Consider the following 21,008-nt stretch of genomic DNA (forward strand, 5'->3'; position numbering starts at 1 on the left):
AATCCTTCCACATCCCCATTTTTATCATCATCAGATCCATAAGAATCTCAAAAATATTTTCGCAGTATCTGAACTCAATAAGGCCTTGAACTGTTGCTTTCATTTTGCACGATAATCCTTATCTCTGTCATCTCACAGGACGACATACAGGCTGTACTACACAAAACTCAAGCAAAAATACAAAACTGACAAAAATCAGCCAATATTTATAGAAAACAGGAGTTCAGCAAACGCACATATCAGTTATCCTTATCAATAGATATGATTAGATTAAATATAAAAGGATACCCTTATTGAAAAACCTTAGTGTTGCGAATTAATATCACAGTGTGTTAGAGAACGTTAGTGAAACAGGCAGGATGGCGCCGCAGTTGGATTTACCGTACGAAATGAAAAATTGTACGCCCGAAGAAGAAAAGTTGATCCGAAAATGTGTCCTAGGTGCGTAGTGTTGTGTCGTGTCTGTGATTATTTATTTATTTGGATGCCGGTTAATATGGTATGTCGTAAATTGTTTTTGTTTTTGGCATCGTTAGGTATTTTGTTGATTTTTAACAGGAATTGTAGAGAGAAAAATTATGAAAATTTTATTGAATTTTGCTTCTAATAATTTATAGGGTTTAATTGGTAATTTAAGTTAGGTTCATTAAAAGAAATGGTTAGTGTTACTAAAGATAACATGACCTTTGAGTCTCGTGACAAGTGAAAAGCGGTAAATGTTAATTTACCGATTCAAAAATTTAAAAAAAATATACATTTACATGTATTAAAAATCAACATCAGCAATATATTTTTTTCATCTTAAATCTTACTTCATACTAAAAATTTACTGAAAAAAAGTTAATACTTCAAACTGAAACATAGCATAGTAGCATAAAATAAAAACGTTAAAAAATAGAAATAAATAGGAATAAAAAATAAGAGGAAAAGAAGACCGGTTTGAATTACGAGATACCACCGAGGTAAAACTACTAGTCCAGAAGTAATCAAACTAAAACTTAAAAAAATAAGTATCATTCTGACATGAGAAACCGGAATAAAATCCAAGGTCGTTCTTTAAACAAATAGATATTATCCAAGTCATTGCTTATCACAACGTTAGCTATATGACAGAGCTGCGACCGGCTAAACCTAGCTCACTGATACCGGGGTACATGCAGCCTAAAACGATGAGATAACGACTAAACCATATGAGCTATTTATCTCTTGTAGTTACTAACCAACACCTGTTAAGTACGGAAAATAAGGCAAGTTTATAACTGTTCTGGGAACTGGGAAAAAAAATGAACATAGATCTTTAGTCAAAAGGAGGCCTACTACCAGCTCTTAAAGAAAACTTGTGTTAGCATGATAGTCCTCTACAAGGCGTTAAAGTAAAGCGGGGACTTTAATAGTCTTATTATTATAGATGTTTCAGTTAGGACAGACATATAACATGTCTTGGGAGCAAGGAGCATAATTTTTATAACTGTCCAGTATAATTGAAGGAGACACTTCTTAAAGTCTTAGAATCTAGGAATGGCATCATCGCTTACTTAAGTATTCTTATACTTATGTATTAACTATGAGGAACGGTGATAGACCCCCTAGCTGAACGGATAAAACATTTTAACTATTTCGTTTCAGCACAATTATTAATTTCAGTTCACTACAAATATTAACTTAACTCTTTTTCTTTAATGATTTTGGTTTGATGTATCGGTTTTCATAATATATGTAACCAATCAATAACCTGTTTTATCTAATATCGAAAATCAAGGACAATATAGATAAACAAAACAGAAACTAATCAAAATATGATAAATATGTATTCGCCAGTTATTTTGTTCATTACATCAATTCGCATTCTTTTTTTTTTGAGAGAAAATTTTTTTTTCGATAACTCAAAAAGCGCGACATTTTTAGTCAAAATATGCATGACCAAGTAAACCGTTGCATGGATTTTTCATTTTTCACTCTTCTGCTTTTGTCCCAATAATTGAATTCTAGTAATTTTATGTATAGTTCTAACAATCTACTATCCTACTATGTCAATTTGTTTTCAACTTAATTCACTTTAAATTTTGGTACTGAGTACCAAGTACCAAGAATTAACTGCAAAATAATTTTCTAAGAGCTTCAAAGGAGACTGTGTGAGTAATTAAACTAAGTACCTGTGTACATCACTCAATTGATTTAGAAAAAATGGTTCAAAGTCAGCTTTTGCTAGAAAGGAGATAGAATCTCAAAATCGCGAGAAAAATTTTCTTTAAGAATAATATCTCAATATCTGCTTAGATTAATATAAAGATAAGCAGAAAGTGTCTTATTACCTAACGTTAACGTTAAGTTATTGTAAGATTCTAATCTCAATCTCGTGATGACAAATATAGGTTATCTGTATTTGATTAACTCACAGCTAGTTCTCCCAGAGTTTGTTTGGCAATTGTCAAGCTACAATGTACCGTATGCATGCATGCTACACTTATATGCGGATTTAAAATATTCCTATTTATTTTTAAGCAAAGAAAACTAGTGCTGTCTTTGTTAGCAGAACAGCTGTGATGCGTTTCAGTTCCTAGCTAAGAAACATTTCAGCAATCAACGTCAAAAAAAGGTTGATCGTTATTCCTATGTATTTCAGCATGTTGACTACTGATTGTAGATAAGTCGCTAAAGAGTCTAATATGTCTATTGAGGGATGTGTTTTAAAGAGCTAGGTTAGAAATTATTGTCTTGCCTGAGTCCTACAAAGCTATCAGTTCCTTTCAAGTATTGTTTGGGACGTAGGATAAATCGTTTGTGTAGCTTGATTTTAGGGCTACAGCGTACGATGTTGGCTTCGGCAGTCAATTAGACTTCTAGGAAGCATATGACCAACCTCTGCGCTGATAGCTACAACTTATTTTAAACCAATGCCTAGAATTTCAGGCCTTTTTATGAAAACACATTGCTTTTAGTTCTTAATTTATATTTCACTGGTTTGAAAGAAAAATAACACCGTTATAAACATTCCGATAAATGGCGGCGTTACTTAAACTGTTATAAAATATGACAAAATCAGTAGGTAATAATTAATTGACAAAAAAAATCATATCTCATACGAAAATAAGATTAGTTGGTGATAAATCATAAAAAAACTTAGTTGATATAATACTCGTCGACGCGAAATAATACGACTGCACGATATAATAAAGGTAATTAAAAAAATTAAGATTTATTTCTTTTTATTTAGAAAAATGGATACCGTATCCAAAAACCTTATAAAATCATGAAACACACCAAATGTATTTAAAAATTTAGTTTTCAATGATATTGTATTTTCATAACTGACTCACTCACTGCTTATTGAAAAATGTTACTATGCTGTGGATGATTTCCTAAATGATTCATTTTAATTATTATTGTATTTTTTTATTTCCTCTTAATTTTATTTCTTATTGTATGTTTCAAATTCATTTGTATGGTTTAAATAGTACCTAAAAATGTATATATGCCTTCATGGCAAAACATAGCGCTCCTTATGTATATTTAACACCAGCATTTAATGCACCTATGTTTAACAAATAAATATTCTTGATTCTTGATAACACATTTTTATCGCAAAACTGTAAAGACGTTTAGTGTTCCGTAATTATATAACGTATAATATAGGTGCAACAACACTTACATATATCGATATATGTAAGTTGTTATCGTATCGATATCTTTAGATAAGTTGGAGATACCACTTTTAGTAGGGCTTACGTTTATAACTCTATACGTCATCGAGTGTTTATTTATTATCATAGAAACACAGCTCTGCATATTTAAAAATGCCTACAATATCCTCTTTGGAACACTTTCCGAAGAAGGATTATCAATCCATCATGTTTGCTCTGTAAGAATGTAGGAGTCGCTCCTATTTGCTTGCTACAATTCTTTCAAAGTTTAAGTCTGACATATAACCACGCAACCGGTATTCATAAATTCACCTCCTAATTATTTTAAACTGGCTTTTCGCCCGCGACACGAACTCTTCAAAAGTCTCAATAAAAGCTATCCTATGTTCTTTCTCAAGGTCAACCCTATCTCTGTACCAAATTTCATTAAAATCAGTTCAATAGTTTATACGTGAAAGCGTAACAAACAAACAGACAGAGTTACTTTCGCATTTATAATATTAGTAGGGATAATGTTCTCTTCAAGTCTCAAACCACTATACAACATAGCCATAAACAAATGAAGATATATATAATTGTATGTTCATCGTACAGATATCAAGTGTACTGAGTATTTGCTCGGTGCAAACTACAGTTAATTAATTAATATTCTATTAACTAGGTTAACAAGTAATTTGTGTTCACTTAGGTAACAAATTGTAGGTTACGTCACACTGATAAGGATGTATAATTAAATTCTAACTGAAATAAGTTTAATTTTGACGAACTATTTAAGAAAGTGTATCTTCATGGTTCAGAAACAAAATGAAAGAAAGATACATTTTGTCATATCCTACCAATATTATAAACAAACCAGCACAAAAACCACTGAACGGATTTGCACGAAATTTCGTACACAGATTGTTTATAACCTAGATGTTCCTGTGGGTTCATTGTAGATTTGCAGCAGTCGGAGCCGCTGTCAACGAAAGTCAAAAATATAAAGATAAAACATGATAAAATTGTATCATATTTTAGTATCTTAGGTTGTCTTAGAATATTCTCGGTCACCAGGTATCACATTTTATCGAATACATAATCGTTGTAACATATCTGTCGAATCGATCGCTAGTACATCGAGTGCGATTTGTCATTATCGTACGTTTAGTCATTATCAAAAGTATAGGGTTTATTCGTATGTACAATATTATGGTCCTTTTTAATGTTATGCCTGAAATTATGCTGAAAAACAAATGAATGGAAAGGTGGTGTATTGTCCTTGTCACACAAGAACACCATGCCACCTCCTGCTGATGCGGGGCACACATAGCCAAAATATCAGAAAAGCAAAGAGGTTTCAAAAAGAGGTGCTATAGTGTCAAAAAGATAATGAATAGTTAGGTTACCCAAATAATTCTAAATAGGTGTTAGTTACATTAAAACAGCTATGACTATATGAAAGATTATCTCGAGTAAAGTCCCGAACGAATTTCGTATATTTTTATCTAAAGTAGATAAAATCTATGGAAAGTTTCAAGTCAAATTTCAAGCGTGAGAAAATGTCATGGAATACACGCAAAAACCTTCAATTGTTACGATGATATGAGTATTCATCCTCTCCTCGTCAAATTAGAAGTTTAAAGCGCTTCAGTTAAACAATGGTATAGAATGGGGTATAGAACACGAAAAAATCCCTCATTAATTAAAGTGACTAATTGCATTATGTTCGACCGACATTTAGGTCGATAACAGCATATCTCGTGACATCAGTAACTACGTCACTACACCTCAAATGTTATTATCGATAATTTACAGTTTTATCGCTTTATTTCTTTACGATATTGATCGGTACGATTGTAGTTTATCGAATTCCTTCAGATAAATTTAGTTTGATTGGTGGGATTATGTTCCAAATATGCTCTTACTCATGTGTTATAGGCAGCCAATGAACGATATTGGTTGTTGCTACGTGAATTAAAAAAATACACAACTTACACAAAACTAAAACAACTTTAACTAAAAACAAATGAAAGTTGATTGAATAGTCCCAGTCATATGTTTTCTCGGGAAACTAAACATTCTTCAAATGAAGTGGATCCACTTGTACGCTATGATAATACACAATTAATAGTGACTAAGTATTTAACTTTAGTCATTAAGCGTTTAATTATACTTCAATTGTTTCACCGTTTAATCTAAATCATTTGCACTCAATGTACTCGTTGCTACGTCTTATAAACCAGTAATTTTATAAAATACCCAAAAGTTTTAATCTCGCAAAATGATTTAGCACAGATCTAGAATTTCATATCATGCATAAAGTCATTATAATCAATCATCAAAACCAGTTTGATAATGAATTTGAAAATATCATTCAATATACATATGAATTGCCAGTCTCAATGACATTAAACTGAACAGTTTTACTTAATGAAAATTTACTATGATGTTCTGAGCCAAAAGACATTTTATTTAACATTTATAAATTTAATTACAGGTCATACGAGAAACTTCGTGAAATGTGGAAAGGAAGGGTACGTGATGCCCGGTAGCTTCAAGAAGCATGCCCAAGGAATATACAACATGCAAGTCCGTCCGGACGACGTGTGGGTCATCACCTTTCCTAGATCTGGTTAGTGTTTACAGACATTTTTTCCTATAACCTAAAGCACACCTAGCTGTGGTATAAGGTACCGCATTAGTTCCAATGGCGAAAATAGCCCTTAATTGTTTGTTTTTGTTGTTTAAATCAACACACCTTAGTGCAGTCCTCTGCTGGCCATCGGTCGCCCTCAACCTGCGCCACAGCACCCGGTCGCCTCTTTGATTGACCTCATTTATTTAACCTACATTCTACATACATTCAATTAGGGAAGTTAAATGGAGATTCTTTTGGATTGCATAATAATCCATGAGGACCATATAATCTCTTGACAATTTTAAATATAACTCATTTTTAAAATCAAAATTTCAGGCACCACCTGGATGCAGGAGATGGTTTGGCTAGCAGAAAACAACTTGGACTTCAAATCTGCAAAGGATATTCCGTTGTACAAGAGATTCCCTATGGCAGAGTAAGTATTTATTTCTTCCTCAATGTCCTAATGGTCCAACTTCAGCAGTTCTTGTCATTTTAACTTCTGCTGTCCATAAACAATTCCGTTTAAATACAAATACAAGAATTAATCAATCATAGAAGTAAAATAAATTGAGTGATGGACTAATAATTATTTCGATTTAACATATCTTTATAAATTACGTAAACTGTTACTACCTCTTTAGCCTTTTTCTCTACTAATTTAGATTGCTCTTTTCACAGGATCACATCACAGATTCCAGATATTGCATTCGAGCTTATCAAACTGAACTTCTTAAATTTGAAGAGTTTCCAAGGTCTCAACGAAGCTGTCAAGGTTCCAAGCTGGAAGTCATTGGATAAAGCACCCTCTCCTAGATTTATTAAGACTCATCTTCCTCTGTCGATGTTGCCTCCTAACTTACTGAATACGGCCAGAGTGGTGTATGTGGCAAGAGATCCCAGGGATGTAGCTGTATCTTACTATTATTTACACAAGATGATCGCCAAGAGTTTGATGCGGTCAAACTTTTCGCATTTCTGGGAAGCTTTCAGACGGGATCTGTGTAAGTGTTTTTTCTATTTCTGTTTTTGGATTTTCTGGCTTTAACTCTAATCAAAACTAAATGCATACTATCTTTGTGAACGATGCAGATCTAAACTTTGTTTTTTTGAAGAAGTTCCTTTTACATGGTATGGTTCTTGTCGTATATTAATTTGAAGTCTCTGCTTTCAGTGCCTTGGACGCCGATAGTATCTCATACAAATGAAGCTTGGACGAAGAGGCACCACCCGAACCTACACTTCGTATTTTATGAAGATATGTTAAAGGTAAATATTATTTTTATAATCATTTACATATAGGTCTATTGCCAGGCCATACAACTATTGTCACATTTTGACTAAGTAAAGGTGTTTGTAATTACAATCTTACAAAAAATTGATCAGCTTCTTGGCATAGTTTATAGGTAGTAGAAAGTATGCTTCGCATTGCGAATTATTTGCCTTGTCTTCACCATGATTATAAATCGATAATAACGATTTTGATTCTTTTGTTGCAGGATTTACCAAAGGAAATTGGAAATGTTTGCAAGTTCCTGAATAGGCAGTACAGTGAAACTGAAATCAACCTCCTCGCGAACCACCTCAGCTTCAAGAGCATGCAGAAAAATAAAAATGTCAACAACACAGTAAATGGCGATGACAGCATACAGTTTGTGAGGAAAGGTAAGACGATACCTTTGAATAAAAGTTACATTAAAATTGAATTTTCTATAATTATCTAAAAACGACATTTTTCAAAAGATTTCGATGCCGACAAGTATAACGTAACTAATAATTTTCGCAAAAACAAAATTATCTCCCTAATAATCAATTTATTATTTTAATCTAATAACGATTAAACATGTTTCGATAATGGAAAAAAATATTACGAAATGAATGGAGAAAATGACTCAATATTCGAAACTTACATAACGATGTGCTATTTGTTGGTTACAGGTGAGGCTGGTGGATGGCAAACACACTTCGACGAGAAAATGCAACTCCAAGCCGAAGAATTCCTCATTGCACGGCTGAAAGGGCTCGATCTGTCTTACCCGTCGTTCCCTATCCATGAAATAACCAGATTATAATATTTATTGGAATCAGCTCAAACTTGAGCGTGAATGTAAAAATTGCGAACAGGAATGCATGCTGTCGTTTGTACGTGTGAGAAAGGAGCTAGTGTTGGCTTGTTTAACAGTTGTATCAATATATGTGTGTATGTTGTATCAAGAGTACCCTTCATGAATGCAAAGTGAAGCGACAGTTTTGATGGACTTTAAGAAAGGAAATAATGTCAAGACTAATAGAAATTTTAATTTACATTGATAAGGCTCTAATGATGGAAATGACATGTGCTGTCATATCATGTAGTCAAGTGACTTTAGACCTGTAATTTTCATAAATTTGAGTGTTGTTTGAAATGTCGTTCCTAGTTGAAAGGTATGATTCGAATCATTTGATATATTTTTGAATAATACGCCAGAGAAACAACGGTGTCATGCAAATTGCTTGGGAGATGAATGTTTTAAATTAAGACATTAATGGATCAATTCGTTTTTAAGATATTAACTTCTTCTGTAGTTTTTTGTTAAATGCTGAGTGGGATTCCATCGGAGTCACAATTAATACTGTGATACTGTATTTTACTTAGAACTATTTAATTTCTTGTACCATTTTTCGCCATTTTCTAGTATTGTTATTTATTTAATTAATTATATTAATTATTATTTAATTAATGTGTCTTATGAAGGGAGACCGAAATTGTTAAGACTGGTTGCCAGAATAGGATAGATGATGACGTTCTTACAAAGTTAAAATATTATTATTCCATCAGAAAGCTTGTGAAAGCAGAGCAGAGCTGACGAAACGGTTCATTTCCATTCGCTGTGATTTAGTTTGTATAACAAGAGAAAAAATATGTATTCATTGTTATTCATTAAAATACAAGTCAAACATTGTAAAAAAAACGTCATCATCCTATTGTAATGACAAATCGATTTTCAAATCAGAAGTCTGTGACATTAGGTACCAATGACTTTACGTACTCTCCGAGGCTCGGAGTATGCCATTGACAAATGGTCACCCATCCATAGACCAACCGCAGTGAGCGAGGCTTAACCTCAATTATCATTAGTAATTAAGAAGCGATGGTGATAAATGTTCCTATTAGAAACTATGTGATGATATGGAATTGTTTTTAATTATTATCAAACGGGTCTAATGCGGTTTTCCAAATAAATTATAATTATTCTTAATATAGGCTAGCAAATAGGTTTGTTCTTGTAAATTGACAAATATCATAATGCTGCATTTAAGCTTTTTAAGTAATTTATTTATCTTGTAAATATTATTATTAATATTTTTTCTAATTTATTTTCGTTTTGACAGCTGAATGCCTTTGACACGTTTGTCTTTTACATTTATTATTACATTTCAACTTCTTCATCTTCATTTGTACATACCATTAGTTTTAAGAATAATTTAACGCTCAATTTATTTAATTAGTTTAAGATCTCGTCAATATTTTGGTTTGACGTGTCGTATTATATGCTATTTTTTAAAAACTTTGGGTCTTCTTTTTCATTGTTGCAATGAGACGCCGTCCCTGTCATAGTAGCTGCTATTTAGAATTAATAGATGAAGAACTAGTCGATGCCATCCGTAAGACAGATTTCCAAAAAGTTTGGATACAGATTGTTTCTTATATCTCGAAAACAAAAAATGAATGGTACACAGTGAAATAATATCTCGTGTGACGTCCTTTACCAGTACGATTTTACAAACAAGTGATGTTACTAACCCTCACTAGCTTTCGTTCCATTAACAAGTGTTTTTATTTTTCCTAACTTTTTTTTTTAATGATGTGATAAAATGAAAACTATGTATTCAATATTTTCGCGAAACCTGTATGACGGACTATTCACATTTTTCTATGCTACATTGTGATGGCAAATGTTAATTATTATCACCAATCTTATAATTGTACTTTAAACTTTAATATGGTTCGTGATGTAAACGTAAGATGATCAAGCATTTTGAAAACCGACATATTTTACCAACTGTATCTCGGATCGCTATTTATGACTTATGATAAGTATTTATATGATGATAAGAATTAAAATTCAAGGTTAAGATAAGGGGTTATTGTTTTATTGTACTACTTATATCTTCTTAATGTTGATAAAATAATACCTGTTATTTTTTAAAGTTGATTCAAAATCGGCCTTTGATCTTGAAAGATTACCTTTCAAGAACCAAACCAACCATTTAAGAAAGACGACTCCCCATTACACAAATATTCAACTCATATGCATAAAGAAACCCAGGCACAAGCTTGTCTTCGCCGATCACACAAATTCTTAAAGCGGGGGTCGAACCAACGACACGTTGCGCTCAGTAGGTTTGTCGTGGTGCCCTCAACCCCTCGGCTATCCGCGCAATTCTACTACAGAACGAGAAATGGAACCCTAAACTCATACCGTGGTCATTTCTGCGCAATTTGCTTCTACAACTAAAATAGTTCCACTTTCAAAATATTAAAAACTAGCTTTTCGCTCGTGGCTTTGCCCGCGTCGAGGTCGGTTATATCGCGTTTCCAAAAGAACTCTTCAAAAGTCCGGGATAAAAACTATCCTTTGTTCTTTCTCAAGGTCAACTCCATGTCTGTACCAAATTTCTTCAAAATTACTTCAGTGGTTTATGCGTGAAAATGTGACAGACAGACAGAGTTACTTTCGCATTTATGATATTAAATATACGGGAAGTAGGGATAAACAAAAAATCATTTTTTTATTGAATTATCAAGGCGATTAACACACTGTCTGATGTGTGTCCGGCTGTATGTTACGGGTCTTTGCACCTGCATCATAGTCGTTTTTACGCACTGACGCAGCTTCGTCCATTTGTAGGCGCGTGATCTGCATGAACGCATATCAATGCAGATGTGTTGGACAGGACGTGTTTTCTATACAAACGGAGATATTTACAACACGTATACATGCTGTTCTGTATGTTGTCTGGATATGTTTACATCCTAGTGGTAATAGTATTTGCAGCTTTGAAATAACTTGACCAATTCTTAAGGTTTTGTGCTTCTGTATCGTGTGTCTCAGTATACCAACAATATGGTAATATTTGAATAATAGAAATAAAAATTTGCGCCAGCTGTGGTTTTGCCTCGTTTAAACAGTAGACAGAGCGGTACTTTTTTTACATTTTTAATAAAGGACACGTATTGCGTAATGCTAATTTTGAAATTGATTGGGCACAAGTGCACAGAAAAATGTACTAGTTTACTCTATTGTAGAAGTTCTCTTTAAAAAAATGTCAAAGAACAGATTGCACTTGTGTTATATTTTAACTAGCTGTTGCCCGCGACTTCGTCCGCGTGGTGAGAAGATATAAGTTATGATTTATATCTACCCTGTTTTTTCCACATTTTCCATTGTATCTTCGCTCCTATTAGTCGCAGCGTGATGGTTTATAGCCTAAAACCTTCCTCGATGAATGGTCTATTGAACACAAAATTTTTCAATTTGAACCAGTAGTTCCTGAGATTAGCGCGTTCAAACAAACAAACAAACTCTTCAGCTTTATATATTAGTATAGAAGTATAGATATAGATAGGTACTTACTTCGTTACGTAAGAAAGAAATAACTTAAATTTACGTTTCTTTTAATATAATAAGTCCACAGTGTTATATTCTTGCGGTCTTAATTTAATAAAATACAAAAGGTTTTTTTTTCAGGAATAATAGGAGGTAGCCAAAAGAAATATTCACATAATTAAACTTAGAAGAGATAATGTTAGCAAAATATACAATGGTTTTTATAAAGCCTTGTTTGTATTTCCGTTTAATTTATCAAAGCAAACAATAGGCGGCTATCGTGTAGGGTGGCGAACGTTTGTTAACGCTGGCGGGCTTATTACGTACTCCTGCAAAAGCAATCCGGAGGCAAAATGTCTACAATGATTGCTGACATTTTTTTATATTTGTATCACGTATTGAGGAAACATAATTGAATTTATATTTATAGTTCTAAGATTTTTGCATAGGACACTAGGTCATGAACCTGGAAAGATGGAATTTGTTATGGCTGAAATCGGTCATAGAGTGGTACAGTATAGTAGAATTTATTTTAAAACATCGTGTACGAGCAGGTTGGTGATTAGTTTGAATCGTGTCATTGTGCATGTGATTTGAATGTTTGTGAAACTCCCCACGATACAAGGATAAAATCTCTGTCGTGTCGGTGTCGTTTAAAAAAAAATTGTAAATTATAAAGAAATGTTTTTTATTGAAAGGGACTGTAACATTACTGTAACAGTACTAGTAATATTTTATCCAGCAGTGGTACTTTAAGTAACAGCTGCCAAATTCATACTAACCAGTGCAGACTACTTAAACCAGTGCAGATATAAAATTTGGCGCGGTCTGTTTTAACTCACTATTCGGCACATCGCGCCCTCGAAGAGAAAAAAGCATAACTCAGAATTACACTTTTTCCTGCATTATGCAACACAAGCAATATGACGAATTTAAAAAGACGGATTTATAGTTTAATGCAATCAATTAAGATTTTTTATAAATGATGATTGTTAATTCAATAGATTGATTTTTTTTTAAGACAGTGACTTTACTAATCGGATTGTAAAGAGCTCGTTCGGCGTTTCCTGGTACAAATACCTTATGTTTTATTATAGAAAAACAAACTAGAAGTCAAGTCCAAAGGAAGAGAGACGGCCCCCATCCGCTATGTCTTTTAAATATGCTCGTATAATATTACTTTCAGACGTGGTGGAAGGTCAAAGACAGCTAGAAGAACACATCCGTCATTGTAGATTAAAGCAAAATTACAAAAATGAAATATGAGTTGTGCCCTTCTCGTTTCAGGACTACAATATTTGGCGGAGTAGTCGTCAAAAAACAAATGAATTGTAAATAAAAAATGTCTGGATGCAAATGTAATTGTTCTGCGGTGATGCAAATTGGGGTTTTCGTCATGTTAGCGTGTCATAAAGCTTTTTATATTTGTTTAAAGATGAAACATTTTTGTAGTTTTTTGTTGACCGGGTTGTTTGCTTTAGTTATTGTTTCGAGGGGTCTTAATTGGTTTGGGATGTAGGGCAAATTGAAGCTCAGTTTTAAAAGGATTCGAGATTAATTACAAAGTAGAAATAGCTTCTAAATTGAGTTTCTTAATTGATTTTTCGTATTATTTTGATCAATTTCAATGTGATAATAATTGTATAATTTGAGGCCTTCCTTTTGCTTATTCGTTGCTCGACGATATCAATTCTAATTTAGAATCACGGTTTCTCTAGGTATCATTATTTATATTTTAGAGTTTTAAAGTTCAGATAATATAAAATGCCTTATTTCTTGCAAATAGCTTGGACTAGAACCTGCAACCTAGTGAACGAATCTAAAAAAATAAGTAAACACTAAGTTAATGTTCAGAACGCCTGATAAAAAAACCCAATCAGAAGCACAATTATGTTTATGCTATTATTAAAATGTTAGGCGCAATGCAATATATAATTTACATTGAAATGCACAGATGGCACTAATGGTCTGTTTTAATAATTAAATTACATACATATTTACATTATTTCTCGTTAGCAGCAACTCACGATTTAACACACTTCGACCATTTTCTGGGCTACATTTTTTTGGTTATTTCATGTAGTATATAATTATATGTTTCAAACTATTTGAGTGCTGGTTAATTAAAACTTAGTTAATACTTCTGTCTTATTAGTCTTATTAGGAAGATAAGTTAATCTCATCTTAATATATATAAATCTCGTGTCACAATGTTTGTCCTCAATGGACTCCTAAACCACTTAACCGATTATAATAAAATTCGCACACCATGTGCAGTTCGATCCAACTTGAGAGATAGGATAGTTTAAATCTCAAGTTATCGTCGCAATTTCTTCTAACCACGCGGACGAAGTCGCGGGCAACAGCTAGTAGCTTTAGAAATTTGAACTTATGAAAGTGGAACACTTACATACGGCACCGATTCCAACTTTTTGAAAACACCACAAACTAGAAAACAAAATCAAAATTTGATTAAAAGAATCACAAAAGAGAGTTTCTGTTCTGATTCAATTATAATACGTTTGTTTAGAATTGATAGCGACTACGTGTGTCGCGACCTTGACTCGCGAGAGTCTTTGAATATCTTTAGAATACGAATATATTTGATAGCAGACTGGAAATTAACTCGACTTGATAACCGGTGTGCGCGATTATCTTATAATGAGATTTTGGAGGTACAGATGTATCCCACGTACTCAAGGAATGCACGTATTGTGGGTGTACTCGTGTCGTTATATTGAAAACTAAATAATAGGAACACACTTTTCGTCCTTATTTTGCAATTGTCTTGCATTAAAAGAAATGATTTTCTAAATTTTACAACAATAGTCCTGAAGTGATCAATGCGATTTTTTGTTAGGCTTTGACGACAAACGTATCTGACCAATTTTGATGAAATCGGTAATTGACAGGCCATTATTCATCGGTCATAGTAAATAGCAGAATTGGGGCTGGATCTGCAAAGTTACGTGTCGCTTATATTGCAGTGCTAAACATAATAACAATTATTTCAAGCATACTACATACATACTTACCTACTTGAAAAGAATTTTGAGTGAATATTTTTTGTTTTTTATTTCGCTCAGTAATCATTAACAGAAATAATTTTCATTGCGACCTCCTTGTTGTTAACTTGTACTACGTATACTCGTCTACTCTTATTATTTTGACGTTTCCAAACAGCTGATACTTGTCAAAGTTGTTTACTAACTCAAAATGTAAAATTGTAGATTCAGATTTTTTCAAAATTACGAAATATTGTTAACGGTTAAGTAAACATCTAAAATGATGATAAAATAAGTGATTATCACGCAAGGAAAAAAAACGTAAAAGTATAGATATGTTTTAAAGTGAAGCGGTCTGAAACAGTGAATAATTTTTTTAAAGTGTAGTTTTGTACAGAATCTGATTTGAAAAGCAATATTTATAGAATGAGAGTGGGAATTAAATAGGGTGCTCGCGAAAATGTAATACGGAGAACCTGAATTAAAGTAACATAGTTTTGGCAGCAGCAAAGCATATCACTTGAGGCGAAGCCTTTTAAGAAGTAGATGCAACTTCAATGAATAAGAAGATTCAAAATTGTTGAGAGGGAGATTATCAAATACACATAAAATTTGACTTGTTGGCCCCCCAGAAATAATTACACAATTATTTAGCTACTCACATCCATTGCTACCGCTGAAGACGTCATTGACAATAGCAGCAAGGCAACGTGGCCGGTAACGCAGGTTCAGTTGTGTTGGTAACACAAAGTGCGTAAGAAGTAAATCCAAGATGGCGGCACGAGGCTCACAGTGTTGCCTAACCATGGCGACCAGAAGTTACAGCTGCAAAAATAATGCTGACAAGAATGTCAGCTTCCTCGGATTGGGCAACATGGGCGGTCCTATGTCTGCCAACATAGCCAAAAAGGTATTTGCACCGTTTGAGGTTCTTAGCAGCTCAGGCACAGCTCGATGAAGCGGTCAAACGTTTTTCGGCTTTTGATAGATGTCTATTTAAATAATAGTAATAAAATTTTAATAATCATCATCATTTGCTAGTAATGGTATATTTCTTGTTTGCACAAGTGGGTTGGTAGGTTGGATGGATGACCATCTACGTCATAACAATTTGACATGTTGTGGGTAATGATCTGTTTTAGGGCTACAAAGTCCGTGGCTACGACCCAGTCAAGGAGACTTTGGATGCGGCAGCCAAGAGAGGTGTCACCAGCACCAGCTCTATCGCGGAGGCGGTCAAGGGCGCTGACGTTGTGATCTCCTGTCTACCCAGCAGCAAGATTGTGCTGGAGACGTACCTTGGAGAAGATGGTGTGGTTAAAAATGCGAGTATTTGTTTTACTGTTTCTTTCCGTAGGTATTTTTCAAAAGAAAGTAAATTAAAAATGTTTAGGAGTTTCGAGAATGTTTCTGATTGAATTGTTGTAGAGGCTTTTTTTTACTCGTTGGCTTCCAGTCGTATTGAACCCCCTTTGTCTTACCAGTGAATTAAAAGAAAGTAGGTGAAGTTAATACGGAATTATTTACTAGCCTGTTTTCTTTTTTTTTTTTTTGATCTCAGCATCGTGATACCCATATTTTTCTGACATGATCTAACTACTTGAACTTTTTCTTTTCAATAGGACGGATACAGTCGTTTTTTTTTTAAGAATTGATATTTGATTATTTTTTTGGTTTCCGCGATTTTCGTGCATATGATAAAAAATACCAAATTTTTGATTACCAGTTGTCAAGCAACATGATAACTTTTTAAATCAACATTCACATACCTTAAATGTTAGTTTAAAAATGTCAAAGTTCAGTAAACGTAAATACTACTGTATGACACATTGTGTTCACTCCATCATAATAGTTACCATTTTTTCTACCTAACAGGCGGCGAAAGGCACTCTCTTCATCGACTCGAGTACAATCGATCCCAACGTGTCGAGGAAAATCTTCTGCGTCGCTCAGGAAAGTGGAAAGCATTTCGCTGATGCTCCTGTTTCTGGAGGTGAAGATAACATTATATAAAGAGCATTAGCTTAAGGCTAAAAGTAAAAGCTGTATTAAAGCGCTGCTTAAGGGCTATTCGGACTCGCGCCGCGGCGAGATTCTACGAATAGGCTTGAGGCTTTCCGATTGTCCGTCTCCAGACGTACAGATTGGCAGAGAGCGAAATCCTAAAAATTGCACTTACGGTAAAAATCTATAGCGGACTAATGTCCACTACCGCATAATTGATTGGTATTGATTTTTAAGGACAAAATGTGCTTAATGTAAAATAGGTTTTTTCAAGAAAATGTATATGTGATGCCATTTCAATAACACTATATCAGTTGACTAAAAATCTCTCTTCATTCAACGGATAATTTTATGGGAAGAGACCCGGACTTTTTAAAGGCTTACACGGGGACACAGGTCCAACATGCAGAGGCCTTGTTAATAACATTAATCTAAAATGAGATCTACCAGAGGCCATCCAATAATTAAAATCGTTATCTTCTAAACAAAATTGTTATAATTTATTTATGACGAATTGCGGTTTATAATTAAACGATTACAAAAATTGAAAATGCTTACTGTAGTTTTAGTTTTATTTCGTCTTTTGCTTATCAGAACTATAGTGATAGAAATTGCTCATGATGGCTTCGCCTAGGCGTATCAATGGGATCTTATACTGACAAGCTCAGATAGATCTACTGAGATCTCACATAGTTTTGAAACTGTTACATCTTATTTAAGCGATAAAAGAATAGGTACTTACTTTTCCTACTGCACCCTTAGACCATAAATTAAAGACCTCAAAGAACTTAAAAACTTTTTGCATTTCCAGGTGTAATGGGTGCACAAAACGCAACGTTGGCCTTCATCGTCGGAGGTCGCAAGGAAGACTTTGACAGGTCTCTACCCATCCTCAAGTGTATGGGTGTCAAGCAATTCTACTGCGGAGAGATCGGTAGTGGTCTGATAGCAAAGCTGACTAACAACATGCTTTTGGGTATCACTTGCTGGGCCACCTGTGAGTGCATGAATATGGGAATCAAGTTAGTACACAACAAAAGAGTTTCTATGCCTATAGTGGTGAATCGAGGGTAAAAAAGAAGTTTTCCAAACAAAAAAGTAGATAATTAGGTCAAATCAGTAAAATAAGTAGGTATATAAACGTTATTTTAAATGAAATAATTTAAATTTTACGTTTCTACATATATTGATACTCTTTAATGGGAATGTTATTGATTATCAACCTGTTTGATTTAAACTAAATTATTTTTCTCGTCATTTACTCACTACCTTAATAGTAATCTCATCGCAACCCTGGTCAAAGGCAAACATTGACTTCAGAAAGTATCACATCGACTGTCTTCTCTTCTATATTCTCTTCTTTCCAGGATGGGTCTCAACCCTCGGGTCTTGTTGGATGTCCTGAACAACTCTACAGGCCGCTGCTGGTGCACGGAGGTGTACTGCCCCGTCCCCGGTCTCATACCCACCGCGCCCTCTAGCAGAAATTACGACAACGGCTTCAAGAACGAGCATATGGTTAAGGTATAAAGTCCTTTTTTATATACTCGTATTTATAAATGTGATCACTGGGGAAATTTGATGAAAGAAAGTGGTTTGTTGTATTAACGATATTTTAAAGAGGAATAGGGTATAGATTGAAGATGTGTTCGCTAAATGTTATTTGCTTAGAGTAGTGAAATGACTGTTCATTAGTCGAGTCATACTCGGTTATAATTCTGATATTTTATGATATGAGGATAGCCATTATCAGGATGGTCTATTTATTTAAATGCTTGATCATCTGAACTCGTTATCGTTTATATCAAATCTACATAATAATTTCTGACTAAAGTCTCTTCTAGACTGAAAAACTGGACAGGGAGAATGTAATCTACGGCATTCTTAAATACAATCAATAATTATTGCTTTCTATCTCCCTCCAGGACTTGGAGCTGGCCAGCAACATGGCTCTTGGCATCCGCTCCCCCGTCATTCTCGGCGCCATGACCACGCAGCTGTACCGCGTCATCGAATCCCGTGGATTTGGTGAGAAGGACTTCTCTTTCGTCTACAAACTCCTCAATGAAGAAATTAAAAATAAGTAAATTTTAAGTGTCATTTTTGTTGTTTTATTTATTGTGTTGATGGTTAATTTCAACCGAATTGAAACCCTATTTAGCTATAGTTTCGTTAATAACGATGCTAGATTTGAATAGTTCGATAATCTGTTAAACAAAATAATAATGTGACGGATCCCAAATAGGGGCAGTAGTGTTCCTCGATTGAGGTCTACGTTCAGCAGTGATAGTTTTATAGAGAAATGATAGTAGTTACTATGCAATGTATTGAGGGCAAAATGTTAGTGTCTTTTAAACTTAACCATTTATTTGAATGCTTTTACGATTTCTTTGAATTAGTCTTGTAACCGAAACAAAGATAAATGACTACGATAAAAATCTGGTGACAGTATAATGGCAGTGGTGTCTTTTGGTTACAGATACCCTCTTTATAATATGGATATTGATATGTAACGAAAGTAATTTTTTGTTTCGAAAGTGATTTATTTTAATACGTTCGTATAGAATTGATAGCAACTACGAGTGTCGCGACCTTGACTTGCGAGAGTATTTGAATATCTTTAGAATACAAATAGCGGGCTCGAAAGTAACTCGACTTTATAATCGCATACGCGATTATCTTATAATGAGGTTTCAGAGGTAGGGACAAACATATCGTATGTGCGGAACGTATTGCGTGTGGACTTTTGATCTTGTATGATAAACCTTATATAAAGACTTCATAGATAGGAGTTTATAGGATCCAAAAAAATCAAATAAAGATTACATTTACTATTGTAATTAAGTTAATTATAGTGGGTTTACTATTGCAGCCGGAGGAGAAGATAGAAAAAAAATTTAATTATAGTATATCATAATATACATATATTGTAGTGTAGCTTTCCCAACTCAACAACTGTTGATGAAATTTGGAATGTCAATTGTCGGTTTTCTAGAAAAATACGAGATTTGCAAATTTTATAAAAAAATACAATTTCATCCAAGAAAACATACTTATGGTTAAACATTGTAATAAACTAATTGTATTTGCATAATTAAATCCTATAACAATTATTAAGAAATATAAACATTTAATAAAATAATAGAGCACATTACTACTAATGTTGACCAAATTGACGAGTGCTTGATATAACTCCGATTGCGTGGTGTTTATGATAATAAAGTTAGGGCGGTTACACACGACGCAAGCCACTCGTGGTGTTTTCATAAAGGGAAACAAAATATAAAGTTCAAATTTAAACGAGAACAAATAAGTATTATGTGTTATAGCATGTTTTTTTTATTTCTCCCTAGTAACTAATTTTAATTTGATGAGAGACTTGAGACTTGATGTAGTTGTTGTAAGGCTTTTTGTTCGTCAGTTCTTCAGCAAATCAAATTTTCTACGGCTCTTTCCCTTTAATTCTCGTGCAAATATAACCCCTCCGGCCTTTTAGTTGGTTGATTGAGAGACAGAAAACAAACGGCTGACTAATTATGGCTGCCTAGTGTAGAACTCACTACCATCACGACTATTTAGTTGGTGCTGTGCATGTGCTTGCATAACAACTCGTAACAAGTAACTATCGGCGAACTAAAAGTCTGCAGTCTGCGTAAACTTTTACGCTTACTTTTTTTTGCATTCCCAAACAGCTGATACCTATATGACAAAATTGTTTACTTATTGAAAATGGGTAATAAATTTTACTCAAATTATTTTTGAATGTAAATAAGTTTTAGTAAGAATTAATATTATTTCTTATCACGCAATTAAGTTAAAAAATGCGTAAGGTGGTTGGATTTGAAAATGAGTAAAATGATTTAAACCCATGGGACTTGAAAATAAAATTTATTATGGAACTAAGAAGAATCACACTATGTGAAACCTTAACTAAATTATATAGTTTTACCATAATAATATGATTTTGAAAGCAAGTGTTGATGTAATTCAAATGAACATGATCACTCAAAAATATCGAGAGATAATCAAAATTAGACTTATTTGCCCCGCCACGCCCAGCATTAATTACAAAATTATCTAGCTAATCACCGCCACTGCCATCGTGTGTCGATAACATTATTGATAATAGCAGCAAGGCAACGTGGCCGGT

The 21,008-nt window shown here is 33.7% G+C and overlaps 2 protein-coding genes across 2 annotated transcripts; both read left to right on the forward strand.

Moving 5' to 3' along the window:
• Positions 1 to 301: 301 nt before the first annotated feature.
• On the forward strand, positions 302 to 10,379 carry LOC113494895 (estrogen sulfotransferase-like). The gene is made up of 7 exons (XM_026873410.1): positions 302 to 441; positions 6,118 to 6,252; positions 6,595 to 6,694; positions 6,940 to 7,262; positions 7,433 to 7,527; positions 7,758 to 7,923; positions 8,197 to 10,379. Exons 1-7 carry the CDS (start codon positions 360 to 362, stop codon positions 8,328 to 8,330), a joined length of 1,035 nt encoding a protein of 344 aa, XP_026729211.1. The 5' UTR covers positions 302 to 359; the 3' UTR covers positions 8,331 to 10,379.
• A 4,645-nt stretch (positions 10,380 to 15,024) lies between these two features.
• On the forward strand, positions 15,025 to 18,958 carry LOC113494830 (probable 3-hydroxyisobutyrate dehydrogenase, mitochondrial). Its single transcript, XM_026873316.1, has 6 exons — positions 15,025 to 15,764; positions 15,997 to 16,179; positions 16,730 to 16,847; positions 17,670 to 17,880; positions 18,226 to 18,382; positions 18,784 to 18,958. Exons 1-6 carry the CDS (start codon positions 15,627 to 15,629, stop codon positions 18,943 to 18,945), a joined length of 969 nt encoding a protein of 322 aa, XP_026729117.1. The 5' UTR covers positions 15,025 to 15,626; the 3' UTR covers positions 18,946 to 18,958.
• Positions 18,959 to 21,008: the final 2,050 nt, after the last annotated feature.

Source organism: Trichoplusia ni, chromosome 6 (assembly GCF_003590095.1).
Source record: "Trichoplusia ni isolate ovarian cell line Hi5 chromosome 6, tn1, whole genome shotgun sequence".
Classification (NCBI taxonomy): Eukaryota; Metazoa; Arthropoda; class Insecta; order Lepidoptera; family Noctuidae; genus Trichoplusia; species Trichoplusia ni.